General features: G+C 61.6%; 1 protein-coding gene across 4 annotated transcripts in view; it reads right to left on the reverse strand.

The window, feature by feature from the left end:
• Positions 1 to 18589, reverse strand: part of Acly (ATP citrate lyase) — a 38153-nt gene that overhangs the window by 13848 nt on the left and 5716 nt on the right. The window contains exons 1-14 of one of the 4 annotated variants that reach the window (XM_004859373.4): positions 15501 to 15643; positions 12682 to 12863; positions 11860 to 11982; positions 10611 to 10673; positions 10119 to 10309; positions 9736 to 9815; positions 7665 to 7795; positions 7026 to 7144; positions 5949 to 6085; positions 5532 to 5593; positions 4489 to 4606; positions 3193 to 3347; positions 2660 to 2750; positions 1488 to 1517 (exon numbers count right to left, since the gene is read on the reverse strand). In XM_004859373.4, the coding sequence (XP_004859430.1) occupies positions 1488 to 1517; positions 2660 to 2750; positions 3193 to 3347; positions 4489 to 4606; positions 5532 to 5593; positions 5949 to 6085; positions 7026 to 7144; positions 7665 to 7795; positions 9736 to 9815; positions 10119 to 10309; positions 10611 to 10673; positions 11860 to 11982; positions 12682 to 12840 (1459 nt within the window). In that variant the 5' untranslated portion in view covers positions 12841 to 12863; positions 15501 to 15643. Of the gene's footprint in view, positions 1 to 1487; positions 1518 to 2659; positions 2751 to 3192; positions 3348 to 4488; positions 4607 to 5531; positions 5594 to 5948; positions 6086 to 7025; positions 7145 to 7664; positions 7796 to 9735; positions 9816 to 10118; positions 10310 to 10610; positions 10674 to 11859; positions 11983 to 12681; positions 12864 to 15500; positions 15709 to 18589 lie in introns of those variants that run through there. The other 3 variants (XM_004859372.3, XM_004859371.4, XM_087202291.1) reach the window with 3 other exon arrangements.

Raw genomic sequence — 18589 nt, forward strand, 5'->3', positions numbered from 1 at the left:
TCACAATTCTGCATGCCAGCTGGAATTACAGGCATGTGCCGCTGTCTGGCTTAGCAAGATTTGTTGGGGTTTTTTTGGTACTGGGGATTGAACTCAGGTCCTTGCAGTTATGAGGCAGGAGGCAGAACCACTGAGCTAAATCCCGCCCCTAGCAAGTTTTGATTTAAAGTAACTGAACAGAGGATGCTCAGCACTCCCTACTCTGGTGGCTGCGGGACAGTGCCCAGCACTGCTTAATGCTCTGTCCATCTGGGTAGACAGAGGCCCTCAGGACCTGGGCAGACCCAGGGCAGAGAGCGGAGAGGACGCACAGCCTGGTCTGCAGCTGAGCTTCCAGCCTGGGCTCAGGCACAGGCCCTGGCCCTTCTCGCTCCTGTTTCCGCTGTAATCCCCCCTCTGCCCAGGCAGGAGAGGCGAAGGGCAAAGGAGAGAGTAAAGGGAGCTGGCAGGAGGGCAGGGCTGGCAGCGGGACCAGGAGGAGGAGCAGTGCAGGGAAAAGCACCCTGGGAGAAGCGCCCAGGCCGGGCACAGGTCCACCGTGTGCTAGCGCGGGCACAGAAGGCCCAGGGTGAGGCCTGGCTCAGCCCCTCGGAAGGCACCTAAGGGTGCTGACACCGGGACCCATTGTTGGCTGGACTCGAGGGCTGGAGGAGATGGGGCTCTCGCACAAGGGCCGCACCCAGTCCACCCGCATGCCCTGCTGCCCTGGGTAGCTAAGCCCAGGGAGGCCAGTGACAGCGCTCCTGGGTCTCCTCACGCCAGGCCCGATTATGTCACGATTCAGGGAGCAGCTCAGCAGCCCTGAGGAGGAGGACGACGAACCCAGAGGTCCTGCCATCCCCGGGGACCACACACCACACATGGCAGCCGGGACGGACCCCGTGTCCCCACAAGCCCGGGCACCGCCAGCCTGAGCGCTCCCCTCCCCAGCACAGGGGAGCAGGGGCTGTGGGGCACCACGCCCACCAGCAGCACAGCGGTTCCTGTGTCGCCTTCGGGGCACAACGGCAGACTGCGCAGGGATCGAAGCACTAAGGCTGCACGCTGCCCGTCACCCCAGCCCTCAGCACACGGCCCGGCCTGCAGCTGCTGGGCTCCGAGCTGACCCCTGGGCTGTGTGCCTGCACTGAGCCCTGCATCCCGCTGAGGACCTGGTCTGCAGACAGCGCACCCATCCCCGCCCGCTCCCCCACTCCGGAGGGCCCACACGCGGCCTGGTGCCGGGTGCTCGGGATGCGCTTGTGTGGACGGCGATGCGATCAGAATGAGCCAGTGGTCGCCGCGGCCACTGCTCCTCCTTCCCGCCCGGGGAGGGTGACTGGGCCAAGGTGGGAGGGACAGAGCAGGACTAGACTCGGGCTTAGGCCACAGCAACGCAAGGGCAGGAAATGCAGCAGACAGCACTGCGCCCGCGGGGCAGGTGGAGGAGCACGCGAGAGCCTGAAGCCCACTGCCGAGCCACGCAGGTGGGTGGGCGGGGGTCCTACCTTCCAGGGGTCTTGGACTTTGGTCTGAATCTGTCAAAGAAAACGACCAAGGCGACTGAGTGACCTGCGGAGGCCCAGAGGCTGTGGCGGAAGTGGGAAGAGGGGCTGGTGTGGACGAGGCCTGTGTCCCGCAGCGACGGGAGCGGCTGGCAGCCAGGGGAAGGTGCTGCCGGGCGGCCCATGGAGCAGGGAGGCGCCAAGAACCAGGGCACGGAGAGCGGCAAGCCACCCCTCCTGGTCCCCGTGAGACACGGCAGACGTCACACAGCCTGGGGACCCAGCCGACGGCATCCCTGCCCCCAAATGCTCAGCACGGGGGCAGCATCAGCAAGGGGCGCGGCTGGGGCCATTGCACATCCTGGGTGGGCACAAGGCCTCTCCCTAGCAGGGCTCCCAGGACGGGGTGTCGGAGCCCCCACTTCCTGAGATACCTGAAGCCCTGCTCCACGAGTCACCCACAGGCCGAGAGCAGGCGGAGTGGACAGGCAGCGAGCCTCCCCCTCAGGAGAGCCAGGAGGGCTGCGCCACCTCCTCCCGTCCTGTTCCCACCCCAGCCCCAGCCTACTGCAGCAGCAGAGAGCCAGTTGCTCCCACCGATGGGCGTGGGGGGAGGAAGGAGAGGAAGTGCAGGAGGAGGAGGCAGAAGAGAAGGAAGAGGAGGAGGAGAAGGAGGTGGAGGAAAGGAAGAAGAGGTGGAGGAGGAGGAGGAAGAGCAGGAGGAGGTGGAGAAGGAGAAGGAAGAGGAGGAGAAAGGAGGAGGAGGAGGAGGAAGAGGAAGAGCAGGAGGACGAGGCAGAAGAGAAGGAAGAGGAGAAGGAGGTGGAGGAGGAAGAGGTGGGGGAAGAGAAAGAGCAAGAGGAGGTGGAGGAGGAGGAACAGGAGGAGGAGGAGAAAGAGGAGGAGGAGGAACAGGAGGTGCAGGAAAAGGAGGAGGAAAAGGAGATGGAGAAAGAGGAAGAGAAAGAAGTGGAAGAGGAGAAGGAGGAGGAGGTGGAGGAGGAGGAAGAGGAGATGGAAGAGAAGGAGGTGGTGGAGGAGGAGGAGGTGCAGGAAAAGGAGGAGGAAAAGGACATGGAGGAAGAGGAGGAGGAGGAGGAGGTGGTGGTGGAGGAGGAGCAGGAGGAGGCGGCGGCCACAGTGCCCGAGACGCCGGTCCGCAGCCTGGGACTCACCTCGGGGCACAGCCGGCTTGGCCTTCTTCGCAGGTGCCACCTCCTCAGCTCTGGACTCAGAAAAAGACGCCGTCCTGCTCGGGGCCGGCGTCTAAGGGGCGGAGGAGAGAAGGGTGAGAGCCACAGGGGACATCAGCTCGAGAAGAGGCCTGCAGCGTGGCCCCGCTAAGCGGCATCAGCGGCACAACCTGAACACTCCTGAGCCAGGGCTGAGAAAGCACAGCACGGGGGCTGCGTGGGCTGAGTACCAGCCCAGGCTGCGCTCCCAGCAGGAAGGTGCGGGTGTGAGCTCAGCTCTGGTATTATTTACTTATTATCCTCTCTGAGACAGGCTCCTGCTATTATCCCAGGCTGGCCTCAAGCTCTCGGTGATCCTCCTGCCTCAGCCTTCTGAGTGCTGGGATGACAGGTGGGCACCACCACGCCTGGCTGGACTCAGCTGATTTCAAAGCCCGAGTCTTCCTTACTCTACACCCTGAGCAGGGGGGCACGGGATCCAGGCGAGGCAGGGCTGGGCTCAGGCCACCACGTACCGAAGTGCTCCCGCTGGCGTTGAGCAGGAAGTTGGCAGTGTGGGCCACGGTGGGGGGCTGGTTGGGGATGGGCCGCTGGCCCAGGGCCATGCCCACGATGGCAGTCATGTGGGTCTCGGTGCCAAAGACGTGGATGGGGAGCCCTGTGGTCTTCCCTGCGAGGGCAGGAAAAGCGGTGACTGAGTGCCCAGTCGCCACGACAGCAGCAAAGTCCCCAACAGCCGAGCTCCAGGATGCCTGGCTGTCAGAACTCCATGCTGAGCTCCTTCCCCGGGCCCCGGGCTGCACGAGGGAGGCGGCAGGCAGGAGCCCCCAGCCCGGCCGACTCACAGGAGCCTGGGGTCAGAGCTCACACGGACCAGGTGGCCCCGTCCTCAGCGCCCTCTTTTCTAAATCCTCCACAGCCCTGAGTCCCTCCTGCTGCTGGGCGCTATTTTTCCCTCCAGCAGCTCCTGTCTTCCTCCTCCGTCCTCCACTTCAGCCTCCAGCCCACACTGCGTCACCCGTGCAGAGCGCGCCGGCCTGCTGCGTCCTCTGCGAGCCTCACTCGCCTCTCCGTCCTGCACCGTTACTGCCTGCCACCTGCCCAGAGCCCTCGCTGGCCTCACCGCCCACCACGCTGCAGATTCCTAGCTGGCAGCATCTTCTTCGTCCCATTTCCAGGCAGGACTAGGGCCTGAACCCCAGGCAGGCAAGCTCTCCACCCTGAGCTACATCCCTGGCCCCTTTTTAAATTTCTATCTTAGTTTGACACAGGATCTCAGGAAGTCAAGAAGCTGGGTTGGGGATTTAGCTCAGTGGTTTCACTGCCTGCTGTGCAAGTGCAAGGACCCCAGTTCAATCCCTGGTACCAAAAAAAAAAAAAAATAAGTCAAGAAGCTGCCCAAGCTGGACTGGAACCTGTGCTCCTGCTGCCTCAGCCTCCTGCACCACCACACCTGGCTGTGTTTCCTAGACAGCAGTGGTCTCCAGCCCCCGCTCAGGTTGTGACAGCCCTCTGCCTGGTGGTGACAGGCAGAAGACAACTGCATATGGACACTATCGAGCGACAGTGGTAGCGTGGCTGTGCCTATAATCCCGGCAGGCTGGGAGGCTGAAGCAGGACAATCACAAGTCCAAGCCGAGCCTGGGCACCTTAGCAAGACTCTGTCTCAAAATAAAACACAGAAACAGGCTAGGGATGTAGCCCAATGCAGAGGCCCTGGGGGTCGAATCCCCAGCAGTGCCAAAAGAAAACCAAGCACAGAGGAGAGCCTGCAGGCTGAGGCCGGCGCAGGGAGGCCAGCTCCACCTTACCGACTTCGCCCATCACCCGCAAGCCCTCCTGGTAGTTGGGGCCACCTCTCCGGACAAAGACGGTGACCTCGTGCTCCTTCAGGGGGCCCTGGTAATCTCGAATGGCTCTCACGATGCCCTGCAGGTGCAGAGGAAACAGACGCGGGACTGCTCACCACGACAGGAGGCTCGGAACATCAGCTGTGGGCAGCGGGCAGCAGCAGTGGCGGAGCCCCCAACCCCTTCCTTCCTCCCCTGCTCCCACCCCACACTTGGACCGCCAAGGTCAACTCTGACTTCTTCAGTGTTTTCAAAACACGTGTGCAGCCGGCACAGGCGGCATGAAGGGGGGGCCCGGGTGTCACTGTAATGACGAAGGGATCCTGGGGCAGCCCCTCGAAGCGGCCACTCGGGGATGGCCATCAGCCCTGTCGACTGGCAGTCAGGGCTTTTGGGTTCTTTTTTCCCAGTACGGGGGACAGAACCCAGGACCTTCACGCTGAGCTGCACCCGCAGCCCTTTTCATTTTTTATTTTCAGTCAGGATCTTACTAAGCTGCTAAGTAGCCCAGGCTGGGCTGGAACTTTTGATCCTCCTGCCTCAGCCTCCAAAGTGCTGGCTAACAGGCGTGCCTGCCTCACCGGGTCTCTCATTTTCCTTACAGCCCTGACCCGTGCCCGGGCCCCAGATGGGATGTGGAGGCACAGGTCATCCCTGTCCCCCGCCTGTCCACTGGGGAAGGGGCCAGGGCCAGGAGATAAAAGGCCGGCACGCGCAGCCCCCAGAGCGAGCAGTGTGGGGCCAGGCTGATTGGGCCAGCGCCCCAGGACCGGGCCTGAAGGGGAGCAAATCTCGGCCTCCCTCGGCCTGGGGGAGGCTGGGCCCAGGGCACAGCGGCTGCCAGCCCAGAGCCAGAGCTTCAGGCCCATAGCTCCTGCCCAGGGCCCAGCCTGGACGTGGGGCAGCTCCATCCCCCCACTGACAAGGAGGGGGCAGGGACGGCGAGTGCTGCCCACGCCCGGCTCCGGCCTCACGCCCCCGCACACACCCCAGCCCCCACTCACCTTGAAGGTGGCAGCCACGTTGGTGAAGTTGGCGATGCTGCCTCCGATGATGAGGATCTTGCCTGCATTGGAGGAGTTAGGAAACGCTCGGAGGACTGCGCCGCAGCCGCCCCACTCCAGAGGCATCAGGAGGGACTGGGCAGGACCCCCAGAACCCAGCTGGGGTCTGGGCACCCCGGTGGGCCCCAGGGAGGGGACAGGAGCCGCAGACACCGGGCAGGCACCACCCCACGCGCCGCTCCAGCAAACGCCGTCTGCCCGCAGCCCGTGGGAAACAGGCCCTGAGTTACATGAGCAGCTGGACCACAGCCTCGGTGACTCCTGGCACCAAGCCCTTCCCGCTGCCACGCGCAGGGGGCCGCCTGGGAGGAGCAGGGTGGGTGCGTGAGTGTCTGTGCCACCTGTGCCGTGCCTCACCATCCGGGTGCTTCTCGCGCGTCATGAGCGACAGGATGGTCTTGGCGTAGTCGTAGGTCTGCTGCTCGCTGGGGGCGCCCGAGTACTCCCCGTAGTTGGCCAGCTCATTGACACCCCCCAAGTCGCAGATGGTGTCACTGCAGGGAGACATGCGCTCAGGGCTGGTTTGGGGCACGGGCACAGGGTACCGGGCGCTAGAGCCGACCCGACCCGAGGTCTCCCATGGAAGTTGCTGCGCTGTCCAGGTCTCCTGCCTGGGCACAGTGTGGGCCGAGTGACAGAAGCGTGCGCTGGAGGAGCCTGGCGAGCACCCGATACACACAACCCCAGCCACTCAGGGAGGGGCAGGGCAGCGGCTACCGAGCTTCTGGACAAACAACTGCAGGTGACTACCACGAAGAGTGCAGACTGTGACCCCAGTGGCTCTATGAACTGCTAGTATTTCAGCCAGGCGTGGTGAGCCCGCCTGTCATCCCAGCGCTCAGGAGGCAGAGGCAGGAGGATCGCAGCCTGAACTGCACAGGGAGACTTTGTCTCAAAAAACAAAATAAAACCAAAACAAATGGCATTGCCAGCCTGGGACGACAGCGTAGTAAAAACACCAGGGCCCTGGTCAGAGCGAAGCAGGGAAACACCAGGCAACCTTCATCTCTGGTTCACTTCCTGCATTTGTCACACTTCTGCATGGGGTACATATCCCGAACTCAAACTCCAGCACGGAGGAGGCCAAGGCAACCGTGAAATTGAGGACAGCCTAGGCTCAAAGCACAAAACAAAGCAAAAGTTCAGGGCTGGTGGGGCACACCGGGAATCTGGGACTTGGCAGGCTGGGGCAGGGCGACCACAAACAAGCTCAAGCCCAGCCTGGGCAGCTTAGCAACTCAGTGAGACCCTGGCTCAAAATAAAAATGTTTATATTTTTTGTCCAGTGTGAAGGCCCTGGGCCCCAAGCCCGATCATTTCCAAGCAGACCCAGGCTGCAGAAGAGGCCACTCGATTCCCCGTGCCTGTCCCACAAGGCCCTGCCCTGCAGCAGGGTAGGCGCCCGGACCCCAAGCACAGCAGTCCCACGGTCACCTGTACACCACAGAGGCTCCGCCCCCGGCCACCATGGTCCAGATCCGCCCCTTGGGGTTCAGCAGGGTCAGCTTCAGGCTCGCCCCGCTCTTGGCGTCCAGGTCTGCGATGTAGGCTTCCTGGGGAGCAGAGACCGGTGGCCTTGGGGCGGCCCCTCCCGGAGCCCAGACCCCCCCCCCCAGCACCTGGGACACTGATGACATCGAGTCCCAAGTCCCCCAGGCCACTGTCACCATGGTGCACAGTGACACAGGGCCACGTACCCCACCCCAGCCCTGCCTGTCACTGAGGGCTGCAGGAGCACATCTGTAGGACCAGGGCCCAGGGGGAAGGAACGCTCCCTTCCTCCCTTCCTCCCTTCCTCCCTTCCCAACAGCCAGCAGCCAGCAGGGGCCGCCTGAAATTATCGTGGGAAGAATCAGATCCAGACAGAGCCCTGGGAGGCTGATTGCCGCAGGGCTAAGAGGCTTTCTGGCTGGGGTTCAGAGGCTGGGCTGCCCCGCCCCACCCCACTGGGATTTTAAGCAAATTAAATGCTCCTTGCACCTCCTTCGGGCCAAACACTCAGCCTGGGAGGGGGCCAGAGGCTGTCTGGCTGAGTCACCCCACCCCGCCCCGGCCCCTCGAGACCCGCCTGACCTCAGGATAGGCCTCCCGCCCGAAGGGGGGAGGGAACTCCATGTCGCCCCACTTCACTTTGCAGATGTAGTCGGCCGTGGCATCCACCTTTGCCGCCAAATCAAGGACGTAGACGCCATTCTTGGTCACCACTGCAAGATGAGCAGAGGCATCAGACACGGCCGCTGGCAGAGGCGACCAGCAGCTCCCAAAGCCTACACCAGACACCCCAAGGGTTCGCTCTCGGGCCAGGGACTTCGGATCCCAGCCCGAACCCAGAGTGGCCTCCAGAGACACCCAAGCAAAGGGAAGACAAGTTCTAGGCCGGGTGTGGGGGCCAACACCTGTAATCCCAGCACTCTGGGAGGCTGAGGCAGGAAGACTGCAGTTCCAGCCCTGCCTGAGTACCATAGCCAAACTCCTTCTTAAAATAAATTTTAAGGGCCGGGGATTTAGCTCAGTGGTTACACCGCCTGTCTCGAAAGCACAGGGACCTGAGTTCGATTCCCGGTACCAAAAAATAAAAAATTAAAAAAATTAAATAAAATAAAATAAATTTTAAGAGCTGGGGATTTAGCTCAGTGGTTCCGCCACCTGCCTCGAAAGCGCAAGGTCCCAAGTTCGATCCCCGGTACCAAAATAAAACTAAAAAATAAATTAAAAAATAATAAGAAAATAAATTTTAAAAAGGGCTGGAGATACAGTGCATCACAAAGCTCCTGGGTTCAACTCCTAGCACCGGAAAAGGAAAAAAATTCTCCAAGACGATTCGCGACTCCCTGCCCTTTTCCTAATAGGATAGGGAGGTCCATTAGTTGCCATGGCAATTTTCAGACGTCTTATAAAACGAAGTGCCAGGCGTAGTGGTGCACACCGGCAATCCCCCTACTTGGGAGGCTGAAGGAGGAGGATCTCCACGAGCTCAAGGCCAGCCTGGGCTACACAGCGAAACCCTATCTAAAAACAGAAAAATAAAAATGAAGAAGTAAAATGGTATACTCTCTGCCTTAAATATTTAACCATTCACCCATCCATAGCCCTGCCATTTAAAAGTACCTGCTGGAGATGTGCACAGTCAGAGTGTGCTTAACATCCCTAAGGCCCTGGGTTCAATTCCCAGTACCAAAAATCAGTTAATAAAATACAAACTGGAGCTGGGCATGATGGCCCACGCCTGTGGTCCCAGCACTCAGAAGGCTGAGGCAGGAGGATTGCCATAAGCTCAAGGCCAGCCAGAACTACATAGTGAGACCCTGTCTCAAAAAAATAATTTTTTTAATAAAAAGCAGGCATGGTGGTGCACGCCTGTAATCCCAGCCCTCAGAAGGCTGAGGCAGGGTGGTCAAGGTTACCCTGGGCTGCTATAGTGAGATCCTGTCTCCATACAACACAAAACAAGGGGCTGGGGATTTAGCTCAGAGGCACCTCGCCTGCCTCACAGGCGCAAGGTCCTGAGTTCACAAAAAAAACAACCAAACAAACAAACAAAAAACACAACAGTAATTTTTTTTTTTTTTTGTACCGGGGATTGAACTCGGGTCCTTGCGCTTGTGAGGTAGGCAGCAGAACCACTGAGGTAAATCCCTGGCCCCACAACAGTAATATTAAAGACTAAGAAATAAATCAGAAGCACTTAGGAGCACGTAGCTGGCAGAAGCCCCAGGTCTGCCTGCCTGGACTCCTGGTGAGCAGCCAGGGCCTGAGGCCAGGCTGGGAGAAGCCTCAAGTGCTGCTTGCCAGCAGGCCCAGTGCCTGCCACCTCCAGGGACACTGCGCGTCCCTTCCCGGCCTCTTAGCTAATTAAGTCAGCAGGCGGCCATCTGCTCATAGCCCGAGCGCCTTCTTCCCGGGCTCAGCCTGGACTTTGCCCTGGGGGCCTGGCCAGCAGCAGCAACCACCCACGCCCCCCATGCCAGCTGCCGCCTTCACAGCCGCAGGCCTGTGCTCTGCTGGGGTCAATGACTGACCAGTGCGGGCTGAGGCTGCAGGCAGGCGCCGGCGCGGCACCAGCACACTGCCTCTCCAGGCCCAGGGCAGCGAGGTCTGGGCCGTGACCAGGGACCCTTGGCCCCGCACCCGGCGTCAGCCTTACCCAGGGGGTTGATCTCGAGGTAGGTGAAGTACAGGTCCTCGTAGAAGTTGAAGAGGCCAGAGATGAAGCTGGCCAGGACCCTGCAGCACGGGGAGGGGCTGTCAGCCCAGGGGCCCTGCCCAACAGACACCGGCCCGGCCCCGCCCCACCATCACCGCCCTGTGGGGAGCGCCCCCACCCGGTCCTCAGTCCTTGCACACCCTGGGCCCTGGACATCACTCTTGGCCACTGAGGCGGAAGAGAGCTGCCAGGCGTGGGCCGGAGGTGGCAGACAGGGCAGCCGGAGGCTGGGGCAAGGCTGGGCGCATACTGATTCTGCTTCTGCTTCAGCCCTGCACCCTCCTCCTCCCCGCTTCCCCCTCCCCATCAGGCCCTCACTCAACTCTTTCTTATCCTCTGGCGCCTGCACCAGCAGGTGTTTCTTGATGTCCTCGGGATACAGCTTCTCATCCACGCCAACCAGCAGCTTCTGGGCTTTGGTGTCCACGTCGCCCACGTCGACCCCGCCCTCGTGGTGGAAGAGGACAAGGTCGCCATCTCGAGTGGCATAGATGCACACGTAGAACTCCTCCGCCTGCAGGGCGGGGCCCGGGCCGGTGAAGCCAGGACAGAGCGGCCACCCTCCCCTCGGGGACCAGAGACAGCCACTGCCCCTCCGGGCTGCCCTGGCCCCACCGGCGGGTCCAGCCTTCAAGTCCCTCTCATCCCAGCAGGGGAGGCCCCCTGTCCCCTGCCCTAACCGCCCTGGGGACTCCTGCCTCAGCCCCTGGGGCAGCTCGGAGACCCTGGGCCTGGCCTCTCCTGGCGGCCCCACCCCTCCTCCCTCACCCTAGGGGTGGACGGAGGGAAAGGCCCAGCCTGCGCCCCTCGCGTACCTGACTGTGTGGCACGAAGGGCTCGATCAGGAAGTTCTTGAGGAAGCCCCTGGCCTTGCCCACCTGGGAGAAAGTAGGGAGACAAAGCTTAAGTGGGTGGCACCTCCTGCTCCCAGAGGCACAAACACCGGGCAGAGTTTCCAGAACCCAGGGCAATGGGGTCACAGATCCCGAAACTCAAGGAGCCCTCAGGAGAGCAGAGTGTGGTGGCGCACGCCTGTCATCCCAGTACTTGGGAGGCTGAGGCAGGAGGATTGCCCTGAATTCAAGGCCAGCCTGGACTACATAGCAAGACCCTGTCTCAAAAACGAAAAAACAGAGCACAGCATCAAAAGGCATCTCACTCCCATCCAGGCCTTGAATTATCCCAGATCCCTGGCAGACAGGGGGCCCGTGGAGGCAGGGGACGCTCTGCCCCAGCTGAGGAGGAGCCCAGGAGTCCAGCCTCGAGGCCAGCGGCCTGCAGAGCCAATCAGGCTGAGTGTGGCCCTGGCTGCGGCGGAGGCCAGACAGACCGAGTGCCCGCGCGACCCCCACTGGCTGTGCATCACTGCTGAGTCAGGGACCAGGCGGTGATCCATCAGAGGTACTGAGCCAATGCCACAGCCCGCGTCCCTGAGCCCCTCCCGAGGCTCCCTGGGGACACCGCACAGCCGCAGCCCCAGGCCCACGCTCTCCCCTCTGTCCCCAGACCCTCGCAGTTCCAAGGGTCCCTCTCTTCCCTCGAGGCCAGGCGCAGTGGGCAGGCTCTAACCCAGCTGCTCAGGAGGCTGAGACATGAAGCCTGCAAGTGGAAGGCCAGCCTGACCCCTCCAAGGGACCCTGACCCCAAATAAAACCTAAATAGCCGGGGATGTAGCTGAGTGGTTCCAGCGCCTGCCTCACAAGTGCAAGGTCCCGAGTTCCATCCCCGGTACCAAACAGGGTGTAGCTCAGTGGCAGAACACTCGCCTAGCAGCCACAAGGCCCTGGGTTTGGGCCCCAGCACCTCCACCCCGACAAGACCGCCTCTGAGGAAGCCAGGAGGGGGCCAATGTCTCCACCGCCAGCCGCCCTACACCAGCACCCAGTGCGCACATCACACAAGCTGCCGGGGAACCCCAGGACCTGGAAAGAAGCAGCCCAGAGCCATCTCCACAATGGCCGCCAGCGGCACGGGCGGTTGCGCTGGACAGAAATCCAGGGACTCGGGCGCGCTGGCCCTGGGCTCCTTCAGCACAGCTGCCCACGCCACCCCTCGCCCACTCACCGTGGTCTCCTGGCCCAGCCGGGGCTTCAGCCAGGACTTGACCCCGTCAAGACTGAGGTTTACCCCAACCAGGCCCAGCTTCCCCCGCCGCTTGATCAGCTGGTCGGGCTTGACCACCAGGCTCTGGAAGGAGAGGGGTTTGTACTTGGTGTGAGCGGAGGGGATGGGGACAGCTCCGAGAGCTCCCTCACCACCCTGCCTAATGCCCCGGGCAGGCGGGCCAGGCAGGGGTGGTCCTCAGGAACACCCAGCACTTCCCTACCCCATGGGGGCCCTCAGGACAGGCCAGCCTCGATCCCCAAGGGAGGACGGACACCGCCTCGGGGAGGGGACTCCAGGGCCAGCCGTCACCATCCCTGTGTCTCCTCCCTCACAACAGCCCCAGGGGGCAGACACACCCCCCACCACTGGCCTGGCATCTCAGTACCCCTGCGGTGCTGGCCCCGCCCTGGGACCCTGTGGGTCTGAAGGCTGCAGCTTCTACTCTGGGCTGAGCCTGGGCAGCTGCTGCACGGCACAGACACAAGGTCGCCCTTCCAGCTGCCCAGACAGAGCGTGCACGTGCCTGGCCACCTACTGCTCCCAACAGGCTGCTGATCCTCCAATCACAGGGTCAGCCCAGCTGACAGATGGAAGATCTAAAGCTCAGAGCTGTGTCACGGCTTGCCAGCCACAGGGTAAACAAGAGTCCAGTCCTAAGGCCGAAGAGGGAGCCTAAGACCCTGCTCGGCCCCACATCCCCCGGGATTTGGAGTACAGGACTCCTGGGTTAGACACCCTGCAAACCTTGGTCCTCCTGGGCCCGAGGCCAGCAGGGCTCACCTGGGTCAGCAGCCAGGGGTGGTCCTGCAGCAGGCGGGCCCAGTTGGTGTCAGGGGTGACCCGGGCATACTGGAAGCGGTTCTGCAGGGCTGAGGTGGTGCAGATGTACTTATACAGGAGCTCCTTGCCCGTCTGCTCCGAGATGGCCTTGGCAGACATGGCTGCAGAGGGACCTGCTCTCCCTGTGAGAGGTGCTGTGCAGTTAGTGGGGTCAGGGACGAGGAGCCCGGGCAGACCCCATCCCCACCGTCCCTGAGCACCACTCGAGGCTTCTCTCAAGAGGGAGGAAGGGCTGCCCTGCGGGACGGACAGAAGGCTGTCCCCCCAGTGAGAACAGTGGGACTGACACAGAGCCCCGCTTCCCTGACCTGGCAGGAGGCACGCCCTGGCCTTGCCTGCCCCATACCCCAACACACACGCACCCCACTAGGCCAGCAAGGTTGCCAAGCCTCCTGCAGGGCCCCACGGGGACAGCCTGGATGACTCCACCTCGCAAAGCAAACCCCAACCTCCCCATGCCCACCCCAGCTAATTCCCCTTGACAAGCAGACGCCCACCGACTACAGGGCTGACGACAGAGCTGACCTTCGCCACACCCTGCCACCAATGAGTCAGCTGCTGCTCCCTCAGAGCACAGCGCAGCCCTCCCTGGGGACCACCCTGCTGTCCCTTCTCACTGGGCAGAAGCAGCCGCCTGGTCACGTGCAGAGAGCCTGGGCTGAGGCTGGGGCAGAGCCCTTGCCCGGCGTGTGCCTGCCAGGCCTGGGTCTGGTCCCCAGTCCCTATGAGACCAAGGTACAGAGTCACAACCCCTTTCTTAGGTGAAGAACCAGTTGCCCAAGAAGCTCATTAATCAGCAGGACTTGAACCCAACACTTACCCCGAAGCCCCCAAGGCTGGCGGGAAGGGGCTCAGCAAAGAGCATCCCTGTGGTTCCGAGGGTACGCCCCACTCCTCCACCCCCACCCACTCCAGCCGTTTCCCAACCTTGACTCAGACCAGAAAAACTGGTCCTGAAATCGAATGGGTGCACCCCCACCCCTCCAAATGGGGCAGATGGGGCAGAGAGGAGGAGCAGGGCCTGGCGAGGCTGGGAGACAGAAGCCCCTGCCCAGCCTCTCCAGGACATAGGCTCCTGCCAGGCCATGAGCGGAAGGAAAGGAACGCAACCTTTGGCAGCAAAAGAAATCACAATTTCCTGAGACCAGACTGAACCTGACCCAATGGCCCATCTCCAAAGGGTCACTGACGGACAGTCAGAGAGAAGGCAGGAGAATGGGGACTCGGTGCTGGCTCTGGCTTGGACGGGGAGGGTGCGACAGGGTACACACAGGGAAGAGCCTGACTCTGCATGCTCACCACGGCAGCGGCAGCAGGCTCAGTAATCAAGGGCAGAGCCAGGCCAGGGAGGAGACAAGAGAAACCTCCACATCGGGGTTTCAATGTCTCCCCAACTCTGCTCTTGCACTCTCTAGCGTGTGAGGAAAATGTGTGGGTCCCACCAGACAAGGGCATGTGCTCCTAGTAACAATACGTCAAAGTATATACCAATCTGGGCTTGGGGGTCCCCCGGGCTGAGGCTGCCTACCCCATGGCTGAATTGTTAAAACTTGAGGGAGAGGAGCTGGGGATTTAGCTCAGCAGTTCCGCCGCCTGCCTGGTAAGCACAAGGTCCCAAGTTCGATCCCAGGTACCAAAAAAATAAAAAAATAAAAAATAAACTTGGGAGAGACGGTTTCAGGGCAGAGCTTGGGCCCCAGGATTGTCACCTGCTAACAGGTAAATGCACGAACCATTGTAGGTAAGAAGTCACGGTGTGGAACGGGGTCACCCGTGCACTGAGGTAAGGGTGCTTTCTGCAGATGGGGTGACCCGGGATTGAGTTCACCCAGCAGCCCTGAGGCCGGCAGCAGCCTTAGGGAAGCTGAATGAAAGGAGCCCGTGCTCTTGGCGGGCACAGCTGGGACGCGGCCAGGGCCAGGAGAGGAACGACAGGGCGCTCTCAGGGCCCTCCTGGGAAGCATGGTTAGAGTCTGTAGAGTTTGAGTTTGCTAAGAGCACGGGAAAGGGGCAGAACTATTCGGGCGCTCTCAGCCTCGCTGTGTCAGAGGCGCCAGCTGTCCCGTGCCTGGGGGGCTCTGCCCTCACCGCCCCCCCGAGGCTGTTTGGGAAGCTGAGAGGTGCAAGGTCCCCCGTCCAGCGGCTGTCCCCCAGCCCCTGCTCCGAGAGGCGAAGTTGAGGCGTGGAGAGAGGGCCGAGCAGGCAGGGAGGCGGGCAAGCGTGGCAGGCACCCCACACCTCCCCTCCCCAGCCCAGCAGATCCCGGCCGCACCGGGCAGAGCCCGCGACTGCCAAGGCTGGAGAGGGCAGCAGCGCCGGCGCGCGGGCAGCATCCTCCGCCCCCCCGGGACGTGGCTGCATCCGGACGCCGGGGCAGCTGGGAGGCGGGAGGCCGCACCCGGCCCCCTGGCGCCGGGGAAGGAGGGTCCTCACCCCGCGGCCTCTACCCCGGCCGCTCTCCACCCGGCCGTGGGGCTCCGCGGTGCGCACAGGCCCAGGGCAGGAACGAGGGCGGCCGGAGGACCGCATGGGCACTGAGGTGGCCCGGAAGAGCCCGGGAGCCTGAAAGGCGGGGAGCGGCGGCAGCGGCCGGGCCCGCGCCACCCCGGGGGGCGACTGTGGGGACCACGAGGTGCGGGCTGGGACCCCAAACTTGGGGCAGGTGCAGCTGCACGCCGCACACGGCCCCGGCCTGGGAAGGGAGGCAGGGAGCTCCGGGAGAGAGCTGGACCACCCGCCGGGGACGGCCCCGCACTCACAGATCCTCCGAGGTCCGCTCCAGCCCGCGCCCGCACTCCGGCCGCCCGGGGCCGCCCGGGAGTCGGCTTTTGTCCGGGTCCGGCACGCTCCGCCCCGGGCGCATCGGCTCACACCCGGCGCGGCACCGCGATTGGCCACACGCGTTCCCTAGCCCGAGCACCAGGACTCCTCCCCGTTGGCTGCCGCGCAGACCCCGACCCCGCTCCTGAAGGTTGCTGGGACTTGTAGTCTCATGTCTTCGGCGGGCTCTGGGAGGCCGGGAGTGGGCGGGCCCTCGGATGAGGAGATGGGCGGAGCTGCCGCGAGCGGAGCGAAGCGGAGCGTGCGCGGCCAGGTGCTGTGGCCTGATCTCTGCGGCCGGGTGGGGTCCTGCACGGAGTCGGGTGCTGCCCGCGAGTCCGCAGAGCTGCTTGGGGGACCTGGCTGCCTCTTTATTTTTGGCACTGGGAATCGAACCCAGGGCCATCCCCTGGCCTCTTTACTTTTTAGGATCTTGCTAAATTATTAAATTGGCCAGGCGGGGCGCGAACTTGTGATCTTCCTGCCTCAGCCTCCTAGGGTGCTGGGATGACAGTGTGCGCCACCACGCCCGGCCGAACTCGCTTTTTAAGCAGCCGTGGCAGACAGCTCTCTGGTTCCCACATCGTCACGGTGCTGTGCCCCGCCATCAGACTACCAGAGATGGGACAAGGTGGCCGGTGGGGCTGGGAGGCACCAGTCACAGCCGCAGGCCCTGATGCCTGGTCGCCTCGGTGGGCCACGGGATGCTGGGACCCCTGCAGCCCGCTCTTCTCCCATCCAAGCTGAGGCTGGACACTCAGCCGACCCCTCCCGCCCCCTGCACCGAGGCAGACAGGCTTTCACCAGGTGCTGCTGAAGCCAGGTCCTGCAAGCCCCCAGCCCTGCCGGAATTTGCACCCCACAGCTGCAGGCAGGGAGCCAGAGCCCTGCAATGACTACTCAGGTGATGAGGTCAGCCCAGAGCCCAGGATCAGCAGCTGGCGTCTGCCAAGCACTCCGGTCACACGTGCCCAGCCACAGCATTGTGACACTCTCGTGGACAAGACATCCCCATGCCCTGGCATGCCCCTTTCCCATCCCTTCCATCTCATTCAGCCTTTGCAAACAGCAGCTCCAGCCGGCACGGTGGCCCACACCTTTCATTCCAGCACTCGGGAGGCTGAGGTAGGAAGATCACTGCAAGTTGGAGGCCAGCCTGAGCTATGTACTGAGTTCAAGGCCAGCCTAAGCAACATAGTGAGACCCTGTCTCAAAACAAAAAATAAATAAACCAAAAAAGAAAGAATTACAGTGGAGGGCCGGGGATTTAGCTCAGTGGTTTCTCCGCCTGCTATGCAAGCACAAAGACCCAAGTTTGATCCCCAGTACCGAAAAAAATCAAAAAACAAAAAACAAAAAAACAATTACATTGGAAGAGTAGAATGAGTAGAGAGGAGATACAGACAGGAGGAGGTTCTTTCTGGGTGTGTCCTGTTCTAAAACACCTTTGTCCTGGATTCTTTCTTTTTTGAGACAGGGTCTTGCCGTGTCCTCCTGCCTGGCTTCCAAGTTACAGCAATTCTCCTGCCTCAGCCTCCCAGGTGCTGGGATGGGAGGTGTGCACCACCACACCCAGCTCAGCCACCTGTCCCCAAGCAGCTGGAGACGGACAGAGCTCCCAGGAGATGAGCCTCACAGCCCACCCTCCTGGGAGGCTGCCAACCCCAGAACACTGCAGGGTGCTCCCCGGGCTGCAGCCCCCCTCTAGGGATTCAGGATGGGGCTCAGTGCGCAGCCTGCCCCTCTCCCAGGTAGCCTGGACCTGTGCCTGTCCATGCACATGGACACCCTCGACCAGTCCACATGACCCACTCAGCCTTATCTTGCGTGCGGCTTTCTTTCTGCTTATTATTGATTTATTATTTCTGCTCCTTATCTCTCCGGCCAGGTACCAGGTTTGGAAATTCTCTCCAAGCCAGGCAGCGTCAGAGGTAACCGTGCCTGCCAACATGTCCATCAGACACCAAACTGAAGAGATTAGGAAGATGCCTGAGCCGGGAACATGTGGGACCCCAGCCTGGGCACCCCAAGAGCTGCCCAGCAGCACCTCCATCACAGTCACAGGAACCCAACCTGCCAGGCCAAGTATGGTGGTCACACCTGTCATCCCAGCACTGGGGAGGCTGAAGCAGGAGGATTGCCACAAGTTCGAGGCCACTGGGATACACAGTGTGACCCTGTTTCAAAAAACAAAGCAAAAACCTAGTAGAGAGAAAAAAGCCAGACAGAGCAGAGCAGGACTGGCACTACCTCCTGTGCACTTTCACTTGCCAAGGTGCCTGAGGCCTGGGCCAGCCCGGCTCAGCTGGGTCCTGGCGCTGTGGCCCAGGGCCCCGTGTGTCACGGCCCGAGTGTTTTACAGTGAGACCAGAAAAGGGCTGCTCGCTCCTGCCGGGACTTATACCCACCAGGGATCACAAGTCATTGTGATGGGGCTCCACTGTGCCGTTTAAACCGGCTTTACTGAGATGTAATTAATGTCCCATAAACTGCACATACCTGGTGCTGAGCGGATGGGCTTGGCATGTGTGTGACTGTCACTGCAGGCAGGAGACCTGCCCTTTGCTCTCAGGAGTGTCCAAGCCCCCCAACCTGGCCCGGCCCCTAGGCAGTCACCACAGTACTTTACACTCAGGCTGTTTAAATTAGTCTGCTTTTTTTTCAGTGCTGGAGATTAAACCCAGGGCCTTAACACTGAGCTGCATCGCCAGCCCTTTTAAAATTTTTTATTTTGAGACAGGGTCTCACTAAATTGCCCAGGCTGGACTACAGCTGGTGATCCTCCTGTCTCAGCCTCCCAGAGTGCTGGGATTACAGGGTTACCCACTCCATTTTTTTAAAGGATATTTACATTCAGCATTGTTACTTCGCCTGTTTTCTTATAGATCATCTCCACTCTGGTCCTTTGGAACTACACACTGGTGACAGTGACAAATTAATACATATTTAGAATTTTCGGCAGTGAGTGGTGGTGCACGCCCAAAATCCCAGCACTCTGGGAGGCTGAAGCAGGAGGGTGCAAGCTCAA

This window comes from Heterocephalus glaber, unplaced genomic scaffold (genome assembly GCF_053883595.1).
Source record: "Heterocephalus glaber isolate CG9 unplaced genomic scaffold, H.glaber_assembly_v1.0 deba00001773, whole genome shotgun sequence".
Lineage (NCBI taxonomy): Eukaryota > Metazoa > Chordata > Mammalia > Rodentia > Bathyergidae > Heterocephalus > Heterocephalus glaber.